This window comes from Haliotis cracherodii, unplaced genomic scaffold, assembly GCF_022045235.1.
Source record: "Haliotis cracherodii isolate W230 unplaced genomic scaffold, xgHalCrac1.p SCAF_1, whole genome shotgun sequence".
NCBI classification, from domain to species: domain Eukaryota; kingdom Metazoa; phylum Mollusca; class Gastropoda; order Lepetellida; family Haliotidae; genus Haliotis; species Haliotis cracherodii.
Window position 1 is genome coordinate 67,067,044 of NW_027266264.1, and position 22,010 is coordinate 67,089,053.

Below are 22,010 nucleotides of genomic sequence, written 5' to 3' on the forward strand. Positions count from 1 at the left end.
TCGACGAAGAACATGCCGAGAACCCATGACCCCAGACCATCGCTGTTACATGACGCCTCTCCGTGAAGAAAACGAGGAGGAGGAGGAGGAAGAGGGGGAAGAGGAACAACATCACGTACAAGACGACGTCCAATACGTCTTCTACGATTTTGAATGCATGCAAGACACGGGGGAACACATTCCAAATTTGTGCGTGGTGCAACTAGGATGTGGACGATGCATCAGTGAAGTGAGCAAGAACTTGTGCGAACACTGTCCATGGAGAGAAGAAGGGTATGGTCCCAGCTGTGAGATCGTGTTTCGAGGACCCACCACGCGACATGATGTGTGTGTGTGGTTGACCACGTTGTCTGAAATACCCAAGAAGAAGCCCAACCCAGAGGAAGAGGAGGGCAGCACACGCAAGGGGACAACAGCCCACCTGGGGAAAAAAAAGAAAACGGGATGGCACCCCCTCAAGAAAGTACGCTTCCAAACGTCAACGGCATGCATCATCCCAGCAGGAGGTGGAAGAGGTGGAGGAGGTGGAAGAGGTCATGGAAGTGGAGAAAACAAAGAAGCCAAAGAACAAGAACACCTCCTGCCATACAGTCCCGAAGGAGGATCGCATTTATGTGATGGCCCACAATGCACGATCCTATGATTAACACTTAATCCTGAAGGGCCTGTCCCCCCTCCTGGTGACACTCCCCACCAAGATTCGACATGGCCAACAAATTTTGCAGATGACCCTGGGACGGTTGTGTTTCGAAGACAGCTTAAATTTCATCCCTTACCCCCTGGAAGCCTTTCCCAAGAGCTTTGGGTTGAAAGAAATGAAGAAAGGGTACTTTCCACACTTTTTCAATACGAGAGTCAATCAGACCTACAGAGATCCCTATCCACCAGCCGTCACGTACGATCCCGATGGCATGTCTCCCGCGGAACGCACAGCCTTCCTCCAGTGGCATACCCAAAAAGTGCAAGAAGGAGCCTTGTTCGACTTACAAGAAGACCTTTTAGCTTACTGCCAGAGCGATGTGCACATTTTGAGACGGGGATGCGCCGACTTCCGACAGAACGCCATCCACTCGGTGGGCATGGATCCCTTTGTGGAAGTGATAACAGCTGCTGCGTTCACCATGAAATCCTTCCGAAAACACGACCTGAAACCCAATACCATCGCCATTCTTCCACCTCAAGGCTACCAACCCAAGAGAAACTATTCCCAGGCCTGTATGCACTGGCTCCACTATCTGATGGAAAGGGACCCCCATCTGCACCTCCAGCATGCCAGGAATGGCGGTGAAAAAGAGTTCACCTGTGGAGAGGGCCAACATCGGTACAGCGTGGATGGGTACGATCCAGCGACAGGCACCATCTACGAATTCCTGGGCTGTTTCTGGCATGGGTGCAAGACCTGTCACAAGACCCTACGTGGAAAACCGCATCCCGTCCTGGGCACGTCGTTGGGAGCCCGTTACACCGACACCCACTACCGCTTGAGTCTCTTGAGTCAACACCCTGAGGTGAAATGGATCGTCGCCCTGTGGGAGCACGAGTTTACGAAAATGCAACGGGAGGACTCTGCTCTACGTGCTTTCTTGCAGGGACCCCACTGTAGTCACGTCCCTGGGCCGCTCAACCCTCGCGACGCCTTCTATGGAGGACGCACCAATGCCACGCGATTATGCTACGAAGCCCAAGAAGGTGAAACCATCAAGTACATCGATATTTGTTCCCTTTATCCCTACATTTGTAAGACCGGAGCGTTTCCCACGGGACACCCGGCGCTTCTCCATCAACCCCCTGTGGACACGTTGTTTGAACTGAAAGGTCTGATCCAATACCGTGTCCTACCCCCGAAACGACTCTACCATCCGCTACTGCCTTACAGATCGGGTGGCAAACTGCTCTGTCCTTTGTGCCGTACGTGTGCCGATACCCGGTCAGACTCCCCCTGCGAGCACACGGACGAAGAGAGGTCATGGGTGGGGACGTACGCCACCGTAGAACTCCAGGAAGCCGTGAAGAAGTATGACTACCGGGTGCCTCAGATTTACGACGTTTGGCATTTTGACACCTTTGCACAGCATGACCCCGGCACCCAGCAAGTGGGACTCTTTGACACTTACATCGATCGACATTTCAAGGAGAAGCTCGAAGCCAGCGGATACCCCGAAGGATGTACGGATCACGACGCTTACATCCAGGAGATCTACGACAAAGAAGGCATTCGGTTGGACAAGGACCGCATCGAAAAAAATCCAGGACGTCGCACGATTGCCAATATGCAACTGAATTCGCTCTGGGGCAAGTTTGGGCAACGGGTAGACTACAGTCAGAACGTCTATATGAACGATCCTGTACAGTACTTTGCCTTGTGGAGGGATGACCGCAATACCATCGAGGATGTGACCATTGTCAACGAACACATGGTGGAAGTGACCTATACCCAGCAGAAAGAATTCCAAACCCCTTATTCTCATTTCAATGTCGCCATCGCTGCTTGGGTCACCGCCCAAGCACGTCTCAAGCTGTACGAGACCCTTGCCCTGGTGGGCCGCAGGGTCTTGTACTTTGACACGGACAGCGTCATTTACATTCATCGACCCCACGACGCGAATCCAGAGCTGGGTCATTCGTTGGGTGAGTTTACGGATGAACTGGACGGAAACACCATCAAGACGTTTGTGTCAGGAGGTCCCAAAAACTATGGCTATGAGTTAATGAACCCCAGACCCGATGGAACGCGCACGACCTGCAAAGTGCGAGGGTTCACTTTGAATTATCGAAACCAACGCCATCTCAACTTTGACACCATGAAAGGACTGATACTGGGACAACGGTCTGGGAAAGAGGAGGAGGAGAAAATCAGTTTGGATTACCCTCATCAGATCATTCGAAAAGGACCTCGGCACGAAAACGCACTCGTGACCCGCCCCACCCGAAAAGACTATCGTACCGTGTACGACAAGCGACGTGTGGTCTACGACGAAACCACAGGCCTACCTGTAGACACGTTCCCCTTTGGGTACAGAGACGACTTTCTATAATAAAAATTTCATGACAGGGGATCGAAACTGAATCGACATGGACCCCTACAGAAAAAAAACGGATCTGGGTTGTCGACCAATCAGAGGCAATGCTCGAGCCATGGTGGGCTCTGATTGGTCGAACCGAGGTTGTGCTTTCTCTCTCACGCTACAAGCCTAACCCTATGGAAAAGAAACACAAGGGTCGGTCCAGTTTGGAAAAATGGAGACTCAGACCAGACACCGGAACGGGCCAATCAGAAAGCAGGACCTCCGTGGCTTTTAATACGACCGATGCTCTCCGGTCATCACTTTTCACTGAACGGACCAAGCAACCACATCGCCCCTCTGATTGATGTTCCTCACGTTGTGTTGGTTGTTGGCGTTTTATCTGGAAGAAACACGTGTTTGGAGAGAGTACCATCAAGTGTTGACACACCTCCGTGAAGACTTGGAAAGAAACAACAACAACAACAACAACGAACAGAACATCCGGACAACATCATGTCGAAACGGTTGAATGACAAGACACGAAGCGACATGAGTGGCCAAGGAAGCAGTGGAGATGGGAACGGTGACATAACTGCTGAACTGTGGGGTGAAGTGTACGACTTGCTGTGTTTAAAGATGAAGACCGACGATGCGTACGCCAAGTTACGTGCGAAGGGCGACAACCTGATGTGCGAACAGATACGTTCAAAGATGAGGAAGCTGACTGAACCCGAGAAAGGCACATCGAAGAAGACGATAAAGAAGATCCAGAAGAAAAAGACAAGCAAACCCACAGTCGTTGTGATCCCCACAGCAGCAGCAACACCCACCACCACCACCACCACCACCACAGCGCCAGTCCCCACCACCACCACCACAGAAGCAACAGCAATAACGGCTGCAGCGACAACAGACATCGAAACGATGGGGACATCCTTTTTGAAACCTGCAACGCCTGCAAAAAGACGATCACGGAAGAAATTATCTCTGAAGATCTCTCCTCAAGAACAGCTGTAAGTACCCTGCTCTTCTTTGTCTCAGTCATTCTTGATGTGATTCATATTCATGACCTATTCCTATGATAAATGGACTCTGTCCTATGATTGACAGGACCCCTGATGTCAGTTCAGCCCAGTCCGTGCTAGAACAGTGGTGGGAACAAACCCCTCGGGAGCCCACCTATTCACCGAATGCCCCTGCTGTGACGATGGCGACGGGTGACCGTGATGATCATGAAGCGCTCAAGCTGGCCACTCTCCCTTCCATGGATCTGGACACGCTCCCCGTGCTTGAGGCTTCTTGGTCACCAGCATCCCCAGAAGATGTTCATGTCTACTCCTCAGGTACGCCCCTGGTTTGCGACGATGATGATGATGATGTTGATGACAACGTTGACCTGGATCCTTATGGAGAAGCTCAACTCACTCCCCTACAACGCGGATGTCGTGTTTGCCGACACAACAACATGCTCAGATACATCAGTTGCAACAGCGGGCAAGTGATGTGTCATGTCTGTGGTCTGGAGCTCATAGACTGTACTTGTAGTATGTTGACCTATGACAGCATAATGACACATGATGACATGCCTATCACATCTGCTGAGGATCACATCTTATGGTGATCCTGCTCTTCACTCGAAGAACTTGTCAACACGTAAGCTGCAACCGTGATCAATTGATGTGTCATGTCTGTTTCAGGGAGGCCATAGACTGTACGTGTTGAACGGATGGACCTCTCACATGTTTGAGGGAGGACCACCTCTTATGGGCTTGAAGATGGAAGAGGAAAACGTTGTCGCGTTATTGTTGTTGTTGTTGTGGTTGTTGTAGGGACATGCAAAGCACTCCCTCCTCCATTGACTTTTCGTATTTCCATTGTATCTGGTTGTGATTGGTTTTTTCATGATTAAACAGTGATTGATTGAACTGACTCTTTGTGTCTTGATTGATCTCAACTCCAATAGAGTGCCGAACCGAGGGTAGAGGTTGAGTTGAGATGTCGTTTACGTTGTCTGTCCGTCTGTCTGTCTGTATGTGCATCTGTCATGTCAGTGCACACCCAAGTGTAAAATTAAAATAAAAATAGATAAAAGAGAAAGGCCATGCTTGAAAGATCAGCTGCCTGGTGTCAGTCATTCTAGTATGCATCGATCCCCACACCCCTCCCCGGGTACCATGTCATGTCATGGATCATGTCATGGATCATGCCGTGTGTCCGTCAACCCAAACACAGGATGACGTCACGTGATGAGGTGGAGGAGGTGGAGGAGGTGGAAGCTAAGGTCATGACCTTCCGTTGAAGGGAGTAGGGTGGAGAGTTTCATAAAAGCAGGCGAACCCTCAGACCTTCTTTCAGTGAAGTCACCGTCATCATGGAGCAAAGACGTTCTATGAATGTCATGTCATCCTCCCGAGATGTCGTCACCGATTCCGAGTGGGTGTCTGAAAAGGCGAGAGAACAAGAAGCGAGAAAACGTCCCCTCTTTAGGGACGACACGTGGCGACTCAGTGACATTCTGGAGGGACCTTTTCCTTCTTACACCCTGTGTCATCCTTCTCATCCTCACTATGAATCATTTCAAGAACGTCTGAGGTCTTTTAAAACGTGGCCTAAACAGATGACCCAGACCCCGTATGACATGGCCATGGCTGGCTATTTCTATCCAGGACGAGGTGACTGTGTGACCTGTTATTGCTGCGGTGTGGCACTCCGCCAATGGGAAGCCACAGACCAACCCTGGAAAGAACATCTGAAGCACGCCAAAGTCCCCTGCGAATACTTGTGTGTGTTTTGTCCTGATGGAGAAGTGAACGAAAAATACAGACGTTTGGTGTCCCAAGAAGCACGGAGGAGAAGAGTCGAGTGTCTTGTTCACCCCAAGTGACAAAGTTTCTTTTTTTCAAAGTGTACAGACGTTCATACCCCTCGTGTTCACAAAATTCACAGGGACGCCCCCTCATCCTGTGACTTTTTGTTTTGTGGTGTTGGTTCATGTGAGCAGGGGGATTAAATTTTTTTAAAAACCCATAGTCGTGTTCTGTGGTCTGTAGGATGAAGAAAAACAAAACAGGATCGAAATGCACACCCCGATAAAAAAACAGGATCGAAATTGGACCAATCCGAAGCCTGGGTTGTCGACCAATCAGAGACCATACTCGGGTCATGCGGGACTCTGAATGGTCGAACCGGGGTTGTGCTTTCTCTCCCATGGTAAAATCCATTTCCTATGGAAAAGAAACACAGGGGTCGGTCCGTTTTGGAAAACCGTGGTGCAGACCAGGCACCGAAACGAACCAATCGGGGGCGCTGCCTGGGGAACCAATCAGGAAGCAGGGTGTCAGTGGCTCTCCTATAAAAACAAAACAAGAGCGAAGCCACTCACACACACACACACACACTGCATTCTATGAAACCCATCATGTCAGCTCGATACAGTTGTATGAAGTGCCAGACCGACAGTCACAGTTACCTGTACTGCCCTGAAGTGACATGCCTCGAGTGTGACACTCAAGGTCACCGTCACTATGTCTGTCCGAAGATGAACAGTCAAGAGAAGCAGGAGAATCGGAACCTGGGTCCCTGTTACAACTGTGAAGCCATGGGTCATTTCGCTGCAGATTGCCCAGAACCCAGTCGAAAGAAGACTCCCCATCGCCTGGACCGCTGTTACAACTGTCAAGCCCTGGGTCATTTCGCTGCAGATTGCCCAGAACCCAGTCGAAAGAAAACGCCAGCAACACCGTCCACGTCGACACCCGTGGCACCCGTGACACCCGTGACACCCGTTACAAAAGTGGTTCATCTCATCGAAGACGTGCACGTCGATGTCCTCGACCTAAAAGAATGTCTCGCACAACTCCGTGCAGGCATCACACCTCTTGTAGAGAAAAGAAAACGGGTCAGAAGCCTCTCAAGAAAGCACGCTTCAAAGCGCCGACGACACCTTCAGTCCGAGGATGAGATGGAAGTAGAGGATGAAGAAGATAGATCATCTGAACAAAGTGACTAACGCATGGGCCATGCTACCCCACTGTTTTTACCAGTGTCCCATCGTTTGCAGTTTTTCCAGTGTTCCAGTTTCCAGTTTGTTTTCCAACGGCCCTTTTCAGGGCCATCCATCTCTCCCGAAAGACAACTTTCCTCCTTTGCTTTGACGACCCTCCAACCCACACCATGAACCCGTCCCCTCCTCCTTTCCTCCCTCCCTCCCCCCCCCCCCTCCCTTCACCACCACCACCACCACCACCCTCACTCCCTCCCTCCCTTCACCACCACCACCCCGTCTATGTTTAGAACAACAACAACAACCACAAACGATGTTTGACGCGCTTCTTTCCATGTCGATCCCGTTCACCTTTTACGGGCGCTTCTCCGGGTTTCACCCCTCCCCCTCCTTCTCCCCGGAAACGGAGGCAACGCCCTCTTGGAGGCGTGCGCCACCGGACACGGAAGTGACGCCCTCTTGGAGGCGCACGCCACCGGAAACGGAAGCGACGCCATCTTGGAGGCACGCGCAGGTACCCATCATGCACTGCGCAGGTCAAGTGACCGGAAACGGATGTGCCGCCATCTTGGTTCCAGAATCCTGAGTGGTTCCAGAATCCTGAGTGGTTCCAGAATCCTGAGGTGGTTCCAGACAGATGTACTTTACTTCTAGTATAGACTTTTTCTCAATGACGGATAACGTCCGATAGCACAAATCAAAACAGATAGGGTCCTGTTTAACAAAACGCAGTCCTAAATAGAGAGTATTATTTTGACTCTCTGCTATACATTGATAATTAAAGCGCTAAGATCGCTTTGTGGGCGGTGGTTCTCACAGTCTCGCAAGAAGTTCGGACAAAATAACTAGACTGGCTTCTACCTGTTGTGTGTGTCTGATAAAAAAAGTAGGTCAGGTACTTGATCGCGTTACCGACCAACTGTCGCTCTCAACCAGTTCATGCCCTGTGCTATATGAAGAGAAGGAGTCGGCCGAAATACTTTATACTATTTCATCATTCCATTAGCGTTTATATATCACTCTCTGTGCAACACCGACTACTGATGATGTAGCTGTCTCTACCGCGACCGCTGCTTGTTTGAGGTCACAAGTGTACACCACACGTAACTATAATGTTGTCGCGAGTCGCGTTTATCAATGTCCGACCTGGAAAGTCCACATCAGCCGTGTCTGTTTTGTGTCGATACAAGGCGACGTCTGCTCAAACTGACGATCGTGCAGCAGACGTCAAACCGTTCTCGGCGCTGCCCGGGCCGAAGGGCTTGTCTGTTGTCGGCACCTTGTTCGACATCATGAAGAATTCCGCCCGGATGAATGAAATGATTCAGAAACGTCACGGGACTTATGGACCTATCTACCGGGAAAAGATGGGGAGGATAGATGCCGTGTTTCTGACGGATGTGGAGGCGGTAGAGCAGCTGTTCCGACAGGAAGCAAAGTACCCTGCTCGAATCCAACTGGAACACTGGATTAAGTACAGGGAGGACAGGGGTTTCAATAAAGGCCTTTTCATGTCGTACGTATATTCATATATTCATATATCTTCGTTGTATATTGTATCTGTATATTTGGTATAAATTTCAAATTGTATGCCGCCTCGAATTTGTCATGTCATTAGCAAATTTTGGTAGTGATAAATGTCCTCTGATGTAAGTACCTGAGAGAGTTTAATTTTGCCCAGAACACAATCTCATTAAAATCAGACATTTACTCGATCTGACAAAAAAACCTTTGAGGTTACGTCAGATGAACATTCTAATCAGGCCATCAGCGATTATCTTATTTCTGCATTTCCAAAAATAATGTCAATCGGCATATTCGAATGGAGAGTGATAAAGGCTGCGTTTTATAAATTTATGTTTTGGATAATGAAATTACCTTATCGTTTCTGAGCGCCATGGCGTCTACAATCGAAGGTCGTAGGATCGAGGGAACGTGTTCTGTGTTGATTTTTTTTTCTTTCTGATTTTGAAATTTTCGATTGGATATGGTAGAGAAATTCAACCAAAAAGTTTTAGAAAGCTGACATGTAATTTAGTTGGTTCAAAATTCCGTGTAATGTTCATCTTGATTGGGCTTTCAAAAGTTGATCAGGTTCGTCTGACGTCAAATGATTAAAATGATTTGTCAGATCCTGACGGAGAGATGTATCGATTCGGTGTATAGCACTTTGATGAGACAAACCAAGAAACATACTCAGGGCCAATGTGGGATTCGACCCAAGTCAGAATTCTGGGATACCAAAGGGACATAAACGCTTGAGGCGACTGGGTCTCTCTCGGTCCCTTTAATGTAAGAATGTTCTCTTTCATTTATTATAATATTATAATGATACAGTACTGCTAATATGTAAGCTTAAGATTTCGGCCATACCCGTACGTAACACATGTTCTACATTTCCTACGTTTCCGAGAAACACCGCAATGAGTTGGGTCCGATATTTACACTGCAGATCAGGTGAAGCTTGGCGTTCCTTGAGGCGAGTGGTCGACCAGCATATGATGAAGATCAAGACAGTCGAGTCCTACACTGGAGAATTTAACAAGGTTGTTTTAGAGTTCTTGGACCGAGTAGGCAGGATTCGAACTTTGGACAAAGAGTTGCCTGCATTGAATAAGGAGCTATTCAACTGGTCTCTGGAATGTGAGTATTTGTATAACGTGTTCTGAGTAATGTAAATGTGTTCTGGAGCAAGAGTATTCTGACCATTTGGTTAGGTTTGAGAATACATTTGATTCTTAAGAAACGCATGCTTCATTTTCCAGAATGTACCTAAAAAGGGACTAAAGATGAGATTAGTTTAGAGAAATCAAGAAAACGAGTTAGTTCAGTTGGGTTGTCTATCGATAGATCACACAGTAATTAGAGGAATGCTTGTGTCTTCTCATGATATTCCATCATCTATTTACCTCTGGTCTGTCAGGGGTGGGACAAATGATTTCCCGATTCCACTGAAGATCCAGGGTAGAATAGGTCTTCAGCAACCCATGCTTGCCGTAAAAGGCGACTATGCTTGTTGTAAGAGGCGACTAACGGGATCGGCTGGTCAGGCTCGCTGACTTGGTTGAAGCATGTCATCGATCCCAATTGCGTGGATCGATGCTTATGGTGTCAATCACTGGATTGTCTGGTCTAGATTTGATTATTTACTGACCGCCGTCATGTAGCTGGAATATTTCTGAGTGCAGCGTAACACAACAAATCAACCAACCAAACAACCCAATTCCACTGAACTTGTGTCCCATTGACTATAGCAGAACAGAGCAATTTCATAATATAGACAAGCGCGTCTCTTTCCCTTGATGATCGTCGATAATTATAGGACCCCACGTCTCAAGTGGGTGCGCAGAGCATGCAACCCGATAATGTTTAACAGCACCATACCCGTGCTCGTGGTAAACGTCTGAGACCTGCATCACTTCGGACTTTCCTCCCACATCAAGATGACGGGAATACTGTTCAAATGGGCTCACTCACTGACTCATTCCTGTCCACTATTTCCTAGATATCATTAGACCTTAAATTTGGTTTTAAAATATTCCCGATTCTATTTCTAGGTTTAACAACACCATACCCGAGCTCGTGGGTTTCACCAAAGTCTGAGACCTGCATCACTTCGGCTTTTCCTCCCATATCGAGATTACACGCTATGATATTACTCACACGACTCATTCCCGTGTCCACTATTTCCTAGATATCCTTAGACCTTATATTTTGTTTAAAATTAACAGGAACGAGAAATATCCAAAGTTATTTCTCCAGCAGACCGATGCGCTTAACATTGCTGATCCGCCTCTCAATCGCGATATTTTCGCGTTTGGTTTCACATGACGCGAGGATACATTGCTAAACTAATGACTCTTTGTCCACAGCTATCGCCCGTATCCTGTACGAGAAGAGGCTGGGATGTCTGTCAGACAACAGGAGTGAGGATACCCAGGCTTTCATCCAGAGCTCCCATGACATCCATGAGACCACAAGGAAAATATTCTTCCTTCCGCCCAAACTGGCCCGGATCTTCATGCCGCGCACCTACAAACAGCATGACGCAGCGTGGGACGAGGCCTTCCGTGTTGGTAGGTCGCCAGCGACGCTTCCAAAATAAGCAAAGACCATCCGAAAGATGGTCTCAGATAATAAGCAAGTCATGACAAATATTTGACCTTTATAGCGTACTTTTGTCTTTTTTCAACTTTGTATTTTTTAACCGAATGGCCGCCGATACGGATCTTCATGCCGCGCACCTACAAACAGCATGACGCAGCGTGGGATGAGGGCTTCCGTGATGGTAGATCGCCAGCGACGCATCCATAATCAGCAGAGACCATCTAATAGATGGTGTCTGATAATAAGCAAGTCATATAAGTCTTGGCAAATATGTTTCGAATCAGATGCATCGATTTTATATACCTGCTATTTGTGCAGGAATACTATCCATGCGTCGTACTACACAAGACACGTTGTTTTGCATCATTCATTAATTGGTATGTGGACAATGTAAATGCATTACTGACAGGTAGTGTCAGTTTCGTCTAAATACTAACTCTTTTCATGCGCTGGCTGGCTGCATTATAATATTTCTTAAACGTTAGAAATTATATGTGTCATGTTCATATACTTGATGTAAATTTCAGAAGAACTAGAGATAGAGAAAGAATGTTCGGAAAGTGTATATATCCATAGGCAGGCATGTCTTGTTTACTTTTGGATTCCTTCTTATTAAAGTCACTCGATGTTTTCACTGTTAACTCTATATTTGTTTTTGTTTTTCTAGCCCACAAGATCACTGACGAGAGAATCAGGGAAATCAGGGAGACAAAGGAGGAAGGAGAACACGTGGGTTTCATCACCCACTTCCTGAAAGAGGACAGCATGTCGCTTAAGGATGTCTACGCCAACATCTCCGAACTCATGGTGGCAGCTGTAGACACGGTGAGTGAGTGAGTGAGTGGCATCTCAGAACCTATGGGATCTCTAGACACAGTGAGTGTCATGAAAATCATGTGAGCTTATGTTGGGATCTGTTGTTTGTTGTCCCGTAATGCGTCGTAAATATCTTCTCGGAAGCCACTGAATTTTCAAATGCTTGTTCCCACCAATAATGACATCCCAGTTTTGTCAAGAGGGTCAAATTTGATTTTTAATACAGCCGCCATATTCAAAACATATATGAATATCAATACTGTTGACATTGACATTGTTGACTATGTCTGTGGACTATATATCCAGATGGGTAACAGTTTTCTTGCACTATTTTGGTATGTTCTTCTTTACAGACGTCAAACACCGCTCAGATGTTGTTGTATGAGTTATCGAGACATCCACACGCACAGGAGGCCATCTTGGAGGAAATCACAAGAGTTGTCCCCCCTGGCGAGCAGCCAACTGCAGATCACCTGAAGGAGATGCATTACATCAAGGCGGCCATTAAGGAGACGCTCAGGTATGTATCTACACACGCTTGTTATAGATTGCGTATGCAACCCTAGTGTGACTGTTAATATGCACTGATGTGTGATGTTGGGTTGTGTGAATGCCATAACGAGGGTTACATCTATGATTTATACTGTTATGTATGGAATGCTGTAAAAAGGGTATGATTCCTTTATCGTCTGTCAGTTTTAGTTTAATCCCGAACTCATTTGTCTTGAACATACCCTAGACTAAGGCGAACCTTTTCTTGGAGTATCGCTTGTTGGAGTATTGGAGTATCGGACGTTGGCTGGTGTTCAAGCTTTACACAAAGTCCCAGTCCTTTCTGTATGTGTCATTTGACACACTAGGATGTGTCCCACCGCCACCTAACTGTTCTTTGAAACCCGCCTTGTTGTCCCCTAGGTTGTACCCGACCGGAAGTGTGGTGATTCGAGTATTGCAACAGGACGCTGTCCTACTCGGCTATCACGTGCCCAAGGAGGTAAGTGCGACAAACACTGTACGTTCGTTATATCGAAATTATGCTAACACGAATATACTTATTGATCTATATAATTAGCATCTTCCCGAGGCAAAGGATTTGACTGACTCTAAAAGTCCAGTTACCACCCTTGCCGAACTAGACTGGAATTCTTGGCTCGATCGTATTACGAGTTATGTCCATTCTATGTCCCTCCTATTGACCAATCAGATTCCACTTCTCATATCACTTGCATTTGCTTCAAACAAATGGCGGCTCCCAGTCAAGACGATCTGGCTGATGATCAATATCTATATTGTAATAAAACGGCTCTTACCTCATGAAGTGCTTCAAATCACGTGAGCTCCTAAATTAATAGCATGAAAAGATTTGGAGCATATCTGTCGACGCCCAGTTGACGGTATACATCCTTTGCAAATCCTGCAGTCGACCGAAATCTGCACGTTGAAATCCATGTTGTTTCACAACAGAATGTCTATTTCGTTTCGCAATGTTGATTGGACTAACATAGACTCGTTAGTCCAGCAAAAATATAACTTCATAATTTTATCCAAGTTCGGAAATGGAAACTGGACTTTTACATCGATCGTTGTCCATGTAATCAAAGTATACCTTTCGTCTTGCATACAGTAATAGCGTTCTGGACAGTTAAATATACACTTCGATTTGAAGATATTGATTTTGTTAATATTTACAGACTGTGGTGTGGATTGACCTCTACGGCTTCGGACGTCTACGACGTCACTACGAGGACCCCGACACATTCCGCCCTGAACGCTGGCTCCGAGCTACCAGGACAGTAAGCCCTCAGCCTTTTTCCTGGCTGCCGTTTGGGTTCGGACCCCGTATGTGTGTCGGTGGGTAGTACTCTTTCTTTCTTACCTAGATCTTTATCAGGTGTCAATTAAACATGCGTATGGACTTTTCCTTCAGGTATCAGTTTCACATTCTCACCGATTATTTCGGCAGATGTCAGTACCACGTGCACATTGACTATTTGGGCAGATGCCAATACCACGTGCACATTGACTTTTTGGGCAGATGCCATACCACGTGCACATTGACTATTTGGGCAGATGTCAGTACCACGTGCGCGTTGACCGTTTTGGTACATATCAGTACCACGTGCACATTGACTATTTGGGTAGATGTCAGTACCACGTGAACATTGACTATTTGGGCAGGTCTCAGTACCACGTGCACATTGACTATTTGGGTAGATGTCAGTACCACGTGCACATTGACTATTTGGGTAGATGTCAGTACCACGTGCACATTGACTATTTGGGTAGATGTCAGTACCACGTGAACATTGACTATTTGGGCAGGTCTCAGTACCACGTGCACATTGACTATTTGGGTAGATGTCAGTACCACGTGCACATTGACTATTTGGGTACATGTCAGTACCACGTGCACATTGACTATTTGGGTACATGTCAGTACCACGTGCACATTAACATTTTGGGCAGATGTCAGTACGACGTGCACATTAATTATTTGGGCAGATGTCAGTACCACGTGCACATTGACTATTTGGGCAGATGTCAGTACCACGTGCACATTGACTATTTGGGCAGATGTCAGTACCACGTGCACATTGACTATTTGGGCAGATGTTAGTGCCACCTGCACATTGACTATTTGGGCAGATGTCAGTACCACGTGCACATTGACTATTTGGGCAGGCATCAGTTCTACCTGCACATTGACTATTTCAGCAGTTGTTTATATAGAGGATTAACCACTGTGTTCGGTTGTTACCGAAAAATCTACACACGAGTGATTAATCTGTCACGATTAGAACGAGGCTTTGCCGAATTCTAATTGTGACAGATTAATCACGAGTGTGTAGATTTTTCGGTAACAACCGAACACAGTGGTTAATCCTTTTTCTCCCATAACAATATGCCATAAAAAGTCGAGCTCGTAGTTGAAGATTTCCCGTGTTTAGTAACCACTCGGGATTCCCCCCAGCCTCGTTTTCGAATATGCTCAGTAAGACAACTGTAACAGGTAAAAAGGTTCTAGCGAAGACAACTCACACGAAGTTTCCGTGACAGGCAAGCCACTTGTTAGCATTCGTGTTATGTTTTTTGTTAACTATTAAAAGCTGATGGGGGTAACGTTTTGAGAATTAGTAATGTGATTTGATATTTGTTAATGGTTTTGGATTTCTCGGCCCATAACTTTATTTGCATTCGTCTCGCCGTGACTATCATTTTCAATGCGCAACACTAAATAGGCCCACCTTTTTAGTGTATGTAAATACGTTATTCGTTTATTTGTTCGCTAGAAACAAATGTTATAAACCCAATTAAGAGGAAATTAAAGATTGTCTTATATATTGTGAACTATTGTTAACGAAAAACAAGTGCCCAAAGGAACTGTCAGCAGGATTGATCAGGCAAGATTTTATAATATTACCAACTCAGGCAACTGATCAGCTGATTACGTCTTCTCAAATCCTTCAATGGATTGTATATTGTTTGGACGAATTTACCTCTTTAAAACTAGTTTTACAGTGAATAATTTAATGTGTAAAATGATGAATATTTCATGTCATCTTTTTAACAATTTTTTTTGTTCCTGAACATTGTGAGCCCATGTGCTTTTATGATATAAAGAAAAACCCTTTTCAGTTGACAGTTTTTCTTTTGAACATAATATTTAACATCATGACACCAAATGTTACTAAATAAGTCATCTAATTTCCCCATATTTGTGAATGACAAGACACAATGTGAATTTGACAAGCACAATAATTTTTTGTGTGTGAAACATAAATACATAGGATAGTATGTAAACAATAAATTATCATTTCAGTAGTTCCACAAATATTTGCATTTTAATACCCTTGTAATTTTACATTGTAATTTTACTGCAACAGTTACCTCCAAACTTTATTCTTTTGTTATTTTATCAGATTAGAATTAAGACTTACTGATAAGGTAGTTTAGAATTAACATGTTCTTAAACATTCTTTTTATCTTCATGAAAACAAGACTTAATAATAAATATGTATTTGAGTGACCTGTTCATATGTGATTTTTTTTGGGCAAAATGTATTTAAATTAAAATTAGACATTCCTAATGCATTTCTAAAGAAGTGGGTTTTTTCAGTAATCATGGTAAATAATAAATCTTTGGTTTAAAGAATATACTTGAGACAAACCTCAATACTCTGTATTGTCTGTAAATTCTGAAAATAATTGACTGTGATATTGAGTTTCTACCTAAAACTTATAATAAGAAATTAATTTTGAGATTATATCATCCTATCTAAAATACACAATATATTTTAAGATGCATAAATGTACATCATTGTTGAAAAAAAAGAATATTGCTCTTGAAAAAAATAACTATAAAAGGTTGATTGGTGCCCACCATCTTTATCTTCATCATTTTGTCTGCTCCCTATAATAAATCAAAATAGTTAAGAAAAAATATAAATACATATATTACTTTCTGGAGTTTATTTAGATTTAGGTATGACTTAATATATTCAAGTTTTAACGGGGTAATGTTGTTTTTTCATAATGAGTTTCTTAATTGTCCTGAGATGGTATGTTTAAATAATTGAAGTCTTAATGTTTAAAAAATACCAAATAATTATAGGCCAAAATACATTAATTATATTGATCTTGGTAAACTCCACCTGTTGAAAGGGGAAACAACTGCTGTGGTTGCAAAACATCTTGGTCGTGAGATGTACGGTCCGTCCAGCAAAGATTGATCGTTTCCTGCATTAAAATTGAGTATTGCTCTAGATCCAAATTATCTGAGTGTTTATTTTCTTAAAATATGAAATTTAAGTCTCGATTAATTTAATAGATCTATGAAATATGTTTTTGATCGGTCGGCTCTAGATCAAAACTTTGTTGGAACGTGACATTTCTTATGTGGTTGACAGTTGTTGTTTTTTAAAAATACCAAACAATATGGTTTGTTTCACTATTTCATCCGTATTTTTACATGAATTAATTAACTGTTTCATGAGCTTTGTTATTAGCCTTGAAAACGCCCAGTAAAGAATGTACTGGAGTTGCTCCCCTGGTCCCGTAATATCGATGCGGTATCTCGCTTCGATTACCGTCTTCTCATTCTGCAACTGAATCTGGTACATTGGGAAGCCGAAATTCTCTGATATATCTCCATATATCATACCCCTTCTTCCCCCACAAACTTTCCTTCGGTCATCAACTTTCGGCAATGGAAACATTGTCACTACGGTAATGTTTTGCCTGCTGGGGATTTCCTGTACTAGACGACCTCGGGTATACCCGATCCGAAAATAGTGCCGTCAATTATTTTTAGCCAGCCAATCAAAACACGATGACACATCTCTCCACTCTCAGGCAGCCAATCAGATTAGGTGAAAAAAAATAAACCACTGCGAATAAACCACTGCTGGCGATTGAAGATCAAGCCCTGTTATGGGAGAATGGCTATTTAATCAGTAGAGTACAAATAAATAACCTGGTAACTCTATTACAGGCCGACGAGTGGCAGAGCTCGAGATGCAGCTGTTGATATCCCAGGTGAGTTGGAAGGATCGGCGCCATCAAACCTCAACTGATTTATTTGATAAATGACAGTATGTCCTTAGAACCAAGCACAACCATACTTCACCTGTATTAACTCTTCCAGCTGAGATTCACTTTCATGATCACATTAATTTTCCGTCAAATATCTACAGGTCTACTGTGACAATCCCTCATTTAGTCATTTTTGTTTCAGCTTGTTCGCAAATTCCAGATAGAGCCTGTATCAATGGAACCAGTCGAAATGAAGACGGACCTCCTACTATTGGCCAAAGATCCAATCAGAATCCGTCTTCACGAGAGAGACTAGGCTCTTAATCTCCATAGTGCACGTCATGCGAACACTTTGCAGTCTGATGTAAGCACATGCACAGTGTCGCTGTGGACTTTGTTTCAAAAACACGTCACTGAAAAAACACCTATATACGAGATCCAAATTCAGGAGTTATACATTTGTTTTGTTTTTGTATTGTTTCTATCGTTGATAACATAGTTGAGTTGCATGTATATTGTGGACAAGTAGCTCTATTTCACTGTAATATCCATTTATACTTTCTTATACATGTATTTGCCAAGGACCAACATGTTTGTTATAATGGTGCTCAATGCGTAGGTGCACATACGAGGTGTTAACCAAAAGACTCTTCGGGATATGACGCAACATGGATCACTGGGTAACATGTAGATGACTTCACGATTTCATTGTTTGTAAATGTATTTCAATGTTGAATTTCATTAAAATTTCGTTTTATCCTTTATATGCATAAATGCTGGAATGACATTCTCATTGAAATTAGCATAAATATTCTGCATGACAAGCATATCTGATCACAATAGATTTTACTTCCTCTATCTTACTTTCCTCCATTAAATGCCTACCTCTAACAAAAGCCTGGTGTTGGCATTATATAGTAAAGTACTGTCGGAAATGCTAGAAAACTGCTTTTTGCCTGTTAAAAAAGGATATAATTTTTCACAGACTGTTATTGAAATATCGAGTAACTACCGATCGACCTACCTGTGGTTTGAAGTATTTCAGTCACAAGGAGTCCTATCGACAAGTTTACAGGAGACAAATTCGAACAGGAATTCATATGGCAATGATGGCAGTCTGAAACGGACAATAGAAATATGCGCACATGACTTCGTTATAATGATAATAATGTTGTCTTCATAAAACATCTAATTCACACACAAAAATCATTTTGAGAAAATTCCAGATGTGCTTCTAAAATGACGCTGCGTTTGTATTGTTAACATTGCTCCCATGACGCACATTACATTACACTTGCATAGCCATAACCGCGGTACACGATATGGAGTCTGTACTGGGAAATGTATATAAGTTCTTTACACTTTAGAGAGATGGGGAAACATTTATTAATTTAGATTGGGTGAATTACTGAACTGCCCAAGCTATATGGTTTTCTATTCATACCATCAAGTCTATGGTATGATAAATAAAACAAAACAGGTATTGGGGCGGTCTCAAAAACAAAACTGGGACGTAAAAGGATATTAGACAGCTTTGATACAGCGTGATTAGGCATATAGTGTACAAGCGTTATGAGCAGAAGGTAACCCTGGCTTGTAGTAGAATTTGGGAGGAAATTATCAATACAATTAATGTTTCCCGGACTGCACTAACTATTTCTCTCCAAGAGATGGGATTTCGACACATTACGCGTGGCGATGACCGAGCACTTTTCAGGGGGAAATATTCCATCCTGTCTAAGAGGTCACATTATCTCCGAACCATTCATAACTATCACAGTCAGGGCGTCCATATAATTTACCTTGATGAATCATTCTACTCACTACATGTGGTTATCGGCAGATGGACAAAAATCACCAATAGACCATCAGGTAAAGGTAATCGTGTCATTGTTTTGGGCGCTGCAACACATGATATGGGGCTTATTGATGGATGTGCACTAGTTTACGAGGCGAAAAAGAAAACTGGTGATTTTCATAAGGAAATTATAGGAGGTGAAATGTGTACATAGAATGGTTTGAACTTCAGCTATTGCCAACTTTAAACAACGTCAGTGTCATTGTCATGGATAACTTCAGTTAATATAACGTCCGGGAATCAGACACTGTCGCCCAAACCACGAGAAGTCTGAAGGCGACCATACTGGAATATATGACATTGTCGACTTAAGACAATATGAACCGAATGTTCAACTGATGGAGAAATATTTGGCTGAATAAGAACCCTGTAAAGTACAGGACATATGTGCTGGCGGCACAACACGGTCACGTCCTTAGTCTGTGGTATCAACCCCATCACGTTGCCTCAGGTTATATGCCATTTTATACATGCATGACACCCGCGAATAAGTTTATCATCATTTTACCTGTAAAAGTACATTTTTAGGGTAATCACAGTGTCAGTAAGGACAGGCTAGATTAGGGCAATTCGCGTTATTTTGAAATATGCTCTTATTAAAGTCCTATGACTCGTATTTATTAAATGAAGCCAGAAAAGCATTTCCGACAGTACTTTAGTGTTTTGTGTATACTGTGTTTGACCAGGTGATGAAAAGGCATGAAGTATCCCTGAAAAGCCGGAACAGACAACGAAGAAGTCATCCAATCAATGGCTAGAACAGGTATAGCCTGTGGAAGTGTGCACAAATTCGACTTTCAACGCGGGCCTGGTGTGACCAACTGCGCCTTTTTAAAGACTACTCGTGTTTGTTCCAAAGTTCACGATAACAACTACTGGAGTTACTTTTGTAGCGTTGCTCCAATGCTGTGCTGTATTAAAAGTCCATGGATGTAAAGCTATTATATCTCTATAATGGCACGCCCAGATAAGCGGTTAGTGCATCTAAGGGCGCCAGCCTTTTATAACTGATTCGTATTATTTTCTATGATAATCCGGGAATTACTATTTAAACTACCAATTGTCGTAGAGACTTGTGCAAGTCTAGTTCTTTCGCAATACAAATGTGGACTTGCACAAGAGTATGTAGGTTATGATCCTCCTGATACGTGTCAGCAAGCCAGTGAGGTCAACTCAACTGTATTGACCCACATTGACTGCTGTGAACAGAGCGCCAGCCCACATTCAGATCGATTAGGGTTATCGTATCATTGTCGGTGCAACACCGGCTATTGATAATGTAGCTGTCTCTACCGCATCTGCTGCTGGTCCAGTCAGCACACAAGTGTGCACCACACACACTGGTATGTTGTCACGAGTCGTGGTGAGCATCGGTCGTATCTATTTTGTGTCGATACAAGGCGACGACGACGTCTACGCAAACTGACAAAGATGTTGCAGACGTCAAACCGTTCCCGGCGCTGCCCGAAATTCTAGCCTGTTGTTGGCAACCCGGTCGACATCATCAAGAATTCCGCAAAGCTGAATGGAATGATTCAGAATATCACGAAACGCATGAACATATCTACCGGGAAAATATGGGGAGGATAGATGCCGTGTTTCCGACTTGTTTCCGGTTGTTTGTTTGTTTACTGTTTAACGCCGCACTCAGCAATATTCCAACTATATGACGGCGGTCCCGATCTGTAAATATTCAAGTCACGAGCCTGACCATCCGACCCTGTTAGTCGCCTCTTACGACAAGTATTGTCACCTTTTAGCGCAAGCATGGGTTGCTGGAGACCGGATCTTCACAGGTATCTGACGGATGTGGAGGCGGTAGAGCAGCTGTTCCGACCGGATGCGAAGTACGCACTTCATGCTCGAGGGTCGCGGTTCATGATGTCAGTCACTGGTCTGCATGTTCCAACTAGAATATTGACACGATGTTGTGATATCACTGGATGGGTGTGCTGACTGCGGCGTTACACATTACGGAAATAGTTATATACAAGTCACTCGTGTTTGCCATACAGTATAAATGAAATATTCTAATATTCTATATTATTACTAAAATACTTTAATAGCACCAACCCAACTACTCTCTCTTATATACTAGTGTATATGCATACATTCTAGTCAGAATACACGTATACACGGCGGAACGAGCCGATTAAACTCGGAATGTTTTACAAATTGCAGCGCCACCTGGCTTTCTTTATTGTCAACGTCCTTTCGTGCTCACTGACGTTCTTTACTGTAAACGTCCTAGCGTTCTTTCGAACACATTGTTCTTTCCTTTCTTATGACGTCTTTTCGTAATATTTGACTATTAATATTGCGTACTTTCGTCCTTAATTTCAACTTTGTAGTTGTTTAACCGGCGTCTGTTTGTTTTGTATTTTGACCTTTTTAGTAACATTTAGTTCTTTATTCGTAATATTTGACCTTTATAGCGTACTTTTTTTTCAACTTTGTATTTTTTAACCGAATGGCCGCCAAAACGGATCTTCATGCCGCGCACCTACAAACAGCATGACGCAGGGTGGGATGAGGGCTTCCGTGATGGTAGATCGCCAGCGACGCATCCATAATCAGCAGAGACCATCTAATAGATGGTCTCAGATAATAAGCAAGTCATATAGTCTTGACAAATATGTTTCGAATCGGATGCATCGATTTTATATACCTGCTGTTTGCAGGTATACTA

At 44.0% G+C, this 22,010-nt stretch overlaps 4 protein-coding genes across 5 annotated transcripts; all 4 read left to right on the forward strand.

Moving 5' to 3' along the window:
• Nucleotides 1-725: 725 nt before the first annotated feature.
• LOC139456935 (uncharacterized) lies at nucleotides 726-3,035 on the forward strand. The gene is made up of 2 exons (XM_071238405.1): nucleotides 726-2,423; nucleotides 2,634-3,035. Exons 1-2 carry the CDS (start codon nucleotides 726-728, stop codon nucleotides 3,033-3,035), a joined length of 2,100 nt encoding a protein of 699 aa, XP_071094506.1.
• Nucleotides 3,036-3,419: 384 nt separating this feature from the next.
• On the forward strand, nucleotides 3,420-4,626 carry LOC139467590 (uncharacterized). Its single transcript, XM_071249126.1, has 2 exons — nucleotides 3,420-4,018; nucleotides 4,116-4,626. Exons 1-2 carry the CDS (start codon nucleotides 3,519-3,521, stop codon nucleotides 4,624-4,626), a joined length of 1,011 nt encoding a protein of 336 aa, XP_071105227.1. The 5' UTR covers nucleotides 3,420-3,518.
• Nucleotides 4,627-6,411: 1,785 nt separating this feature from the next.
• LOC139470508 (ATP-dependent RNA helicase glh-2-like) lies at nucleotides 6,412-7,014 on the forward strand. The gene has a single exon (XM_071252913.1). It carries the CDS (start codon nucleotides 6,412-6,414, stop codon nucleotides 7,012-7,014), a length of 603 nt encoding a protein of 200 aa, XP_071109014.1.
• A 913-nt stretch (nucleotides 7,015-7,927) lies between these two features.
• On the forward strand, nucleotides 7,928-20,246 carry LOC139467606 (1,25-dihydroxyvitamin D(3) 24-hydroxylase, mitochondrial-like). Of its 2 annotated transcripts, XM_071249146.1 has the most exons (10): nucleotides 7,928-8,524; nucleotides 9,461-9,651; nucleotides 10,881-11,084; nucleotides 11,783-11,940; nucleotides 12,285-12,451; nucleotides 12,847-12,925; nucleotides 13,623-13,782; nucleotides 17,423-17,466; nucleotides 17,666-17,827; nucleotides 20,008-20,246. In XM_071249146.1, the coding sequence occupies exons 1-9, from the start codon at nucleotides 8,121-8,123 to the stop codon at nucleotides 17,777-17,779; spliced, it is 1,521 nt and encodes a 506-aa protein (XP_071105247.1). In that variant the 5' UTR covers nucleotides 7,928-8,120; the 3' UTR covers nucleotides 17,780-17,827; nucleotides 20,008-20,246. The 2 variants fall into 2 exon arrangements, with proteins under 2 accessions (XP_071105247.1, XP_071105242.1); XM_071249141.1 differs by lacking the exon at nucleotides 20,008-20,246 and having other exon boundaries at nucleotides 17,666-18,616.
• The last annotated feature ends 1,764 nt before the right edge of the window (nucleotides 20,247-22,010 follow it).

What these genes read in the sequence shown, in the direction of transcription:
- LOC139470508 (XM_071252913.1), top strand. Translation starts at nt 6,412, where the DNA reads ATGAAACCCATCATGTCAGCTCGATACAGTTGTATGAAGTGCCAGACC.
- LOC139467590 (XM_071249126.1), top strand. Translation starts at nt 3,519, where the DNA reads ATGTCGAAACGGTTGAATGACAAGACACGAAGCGACATGAGTGGCCAA. An exon ending in ATCTCTCCTCAAGAACAGCT is followed by an intron (nt 4,019 to 4,115) that starts GTAAGTACCCTG and finishes TATGATTGACAG; the next exon opens with GACCCCTGATGTCAGTTCAG.
- LOC139467606 (XM_071249146.1), top strand. Translation starts at nt 8,121, where the DNA reads ATGTTGTCGCGAGTCGCGTTTATCAATGTCCGACCTGGAAAGTCCACA. An exon ending in CGGACCCCGTATGTGTGTCG is followed by an intron (nt 13,783 to 17,422) that starts GTGGGTAGTACT and finishes ACTCTATTACAG; the next exon opens with GCCGACGAGTGGCAGAGCTC. An exon ending in TGCAGCTGTTGATATCCCAG is followed by an intron (nt 17,467 to 17,665) that starts GTGAGTTGGAAG and finishes TTTTTGTTTCAG; the next exon opens with CTTGTTCGCAAATTCCAGAT.
- LOC139456935 (XM_071238405.1), top strand. Translation starts at nt 726, where the DNA reads ATGACCCTGGGACGGTTGTGTTTCGAAGACAGCTTAAATTTCATCCCT. An exon ending in TCAACGAACACATGGTGGAA is followed by an intron (nt 2,424 to 2,633) that starts GTGACCTATACC and finishes TCGTTGGGTGAG; the next exon opens with TTTACGGATGAACTGGACGG.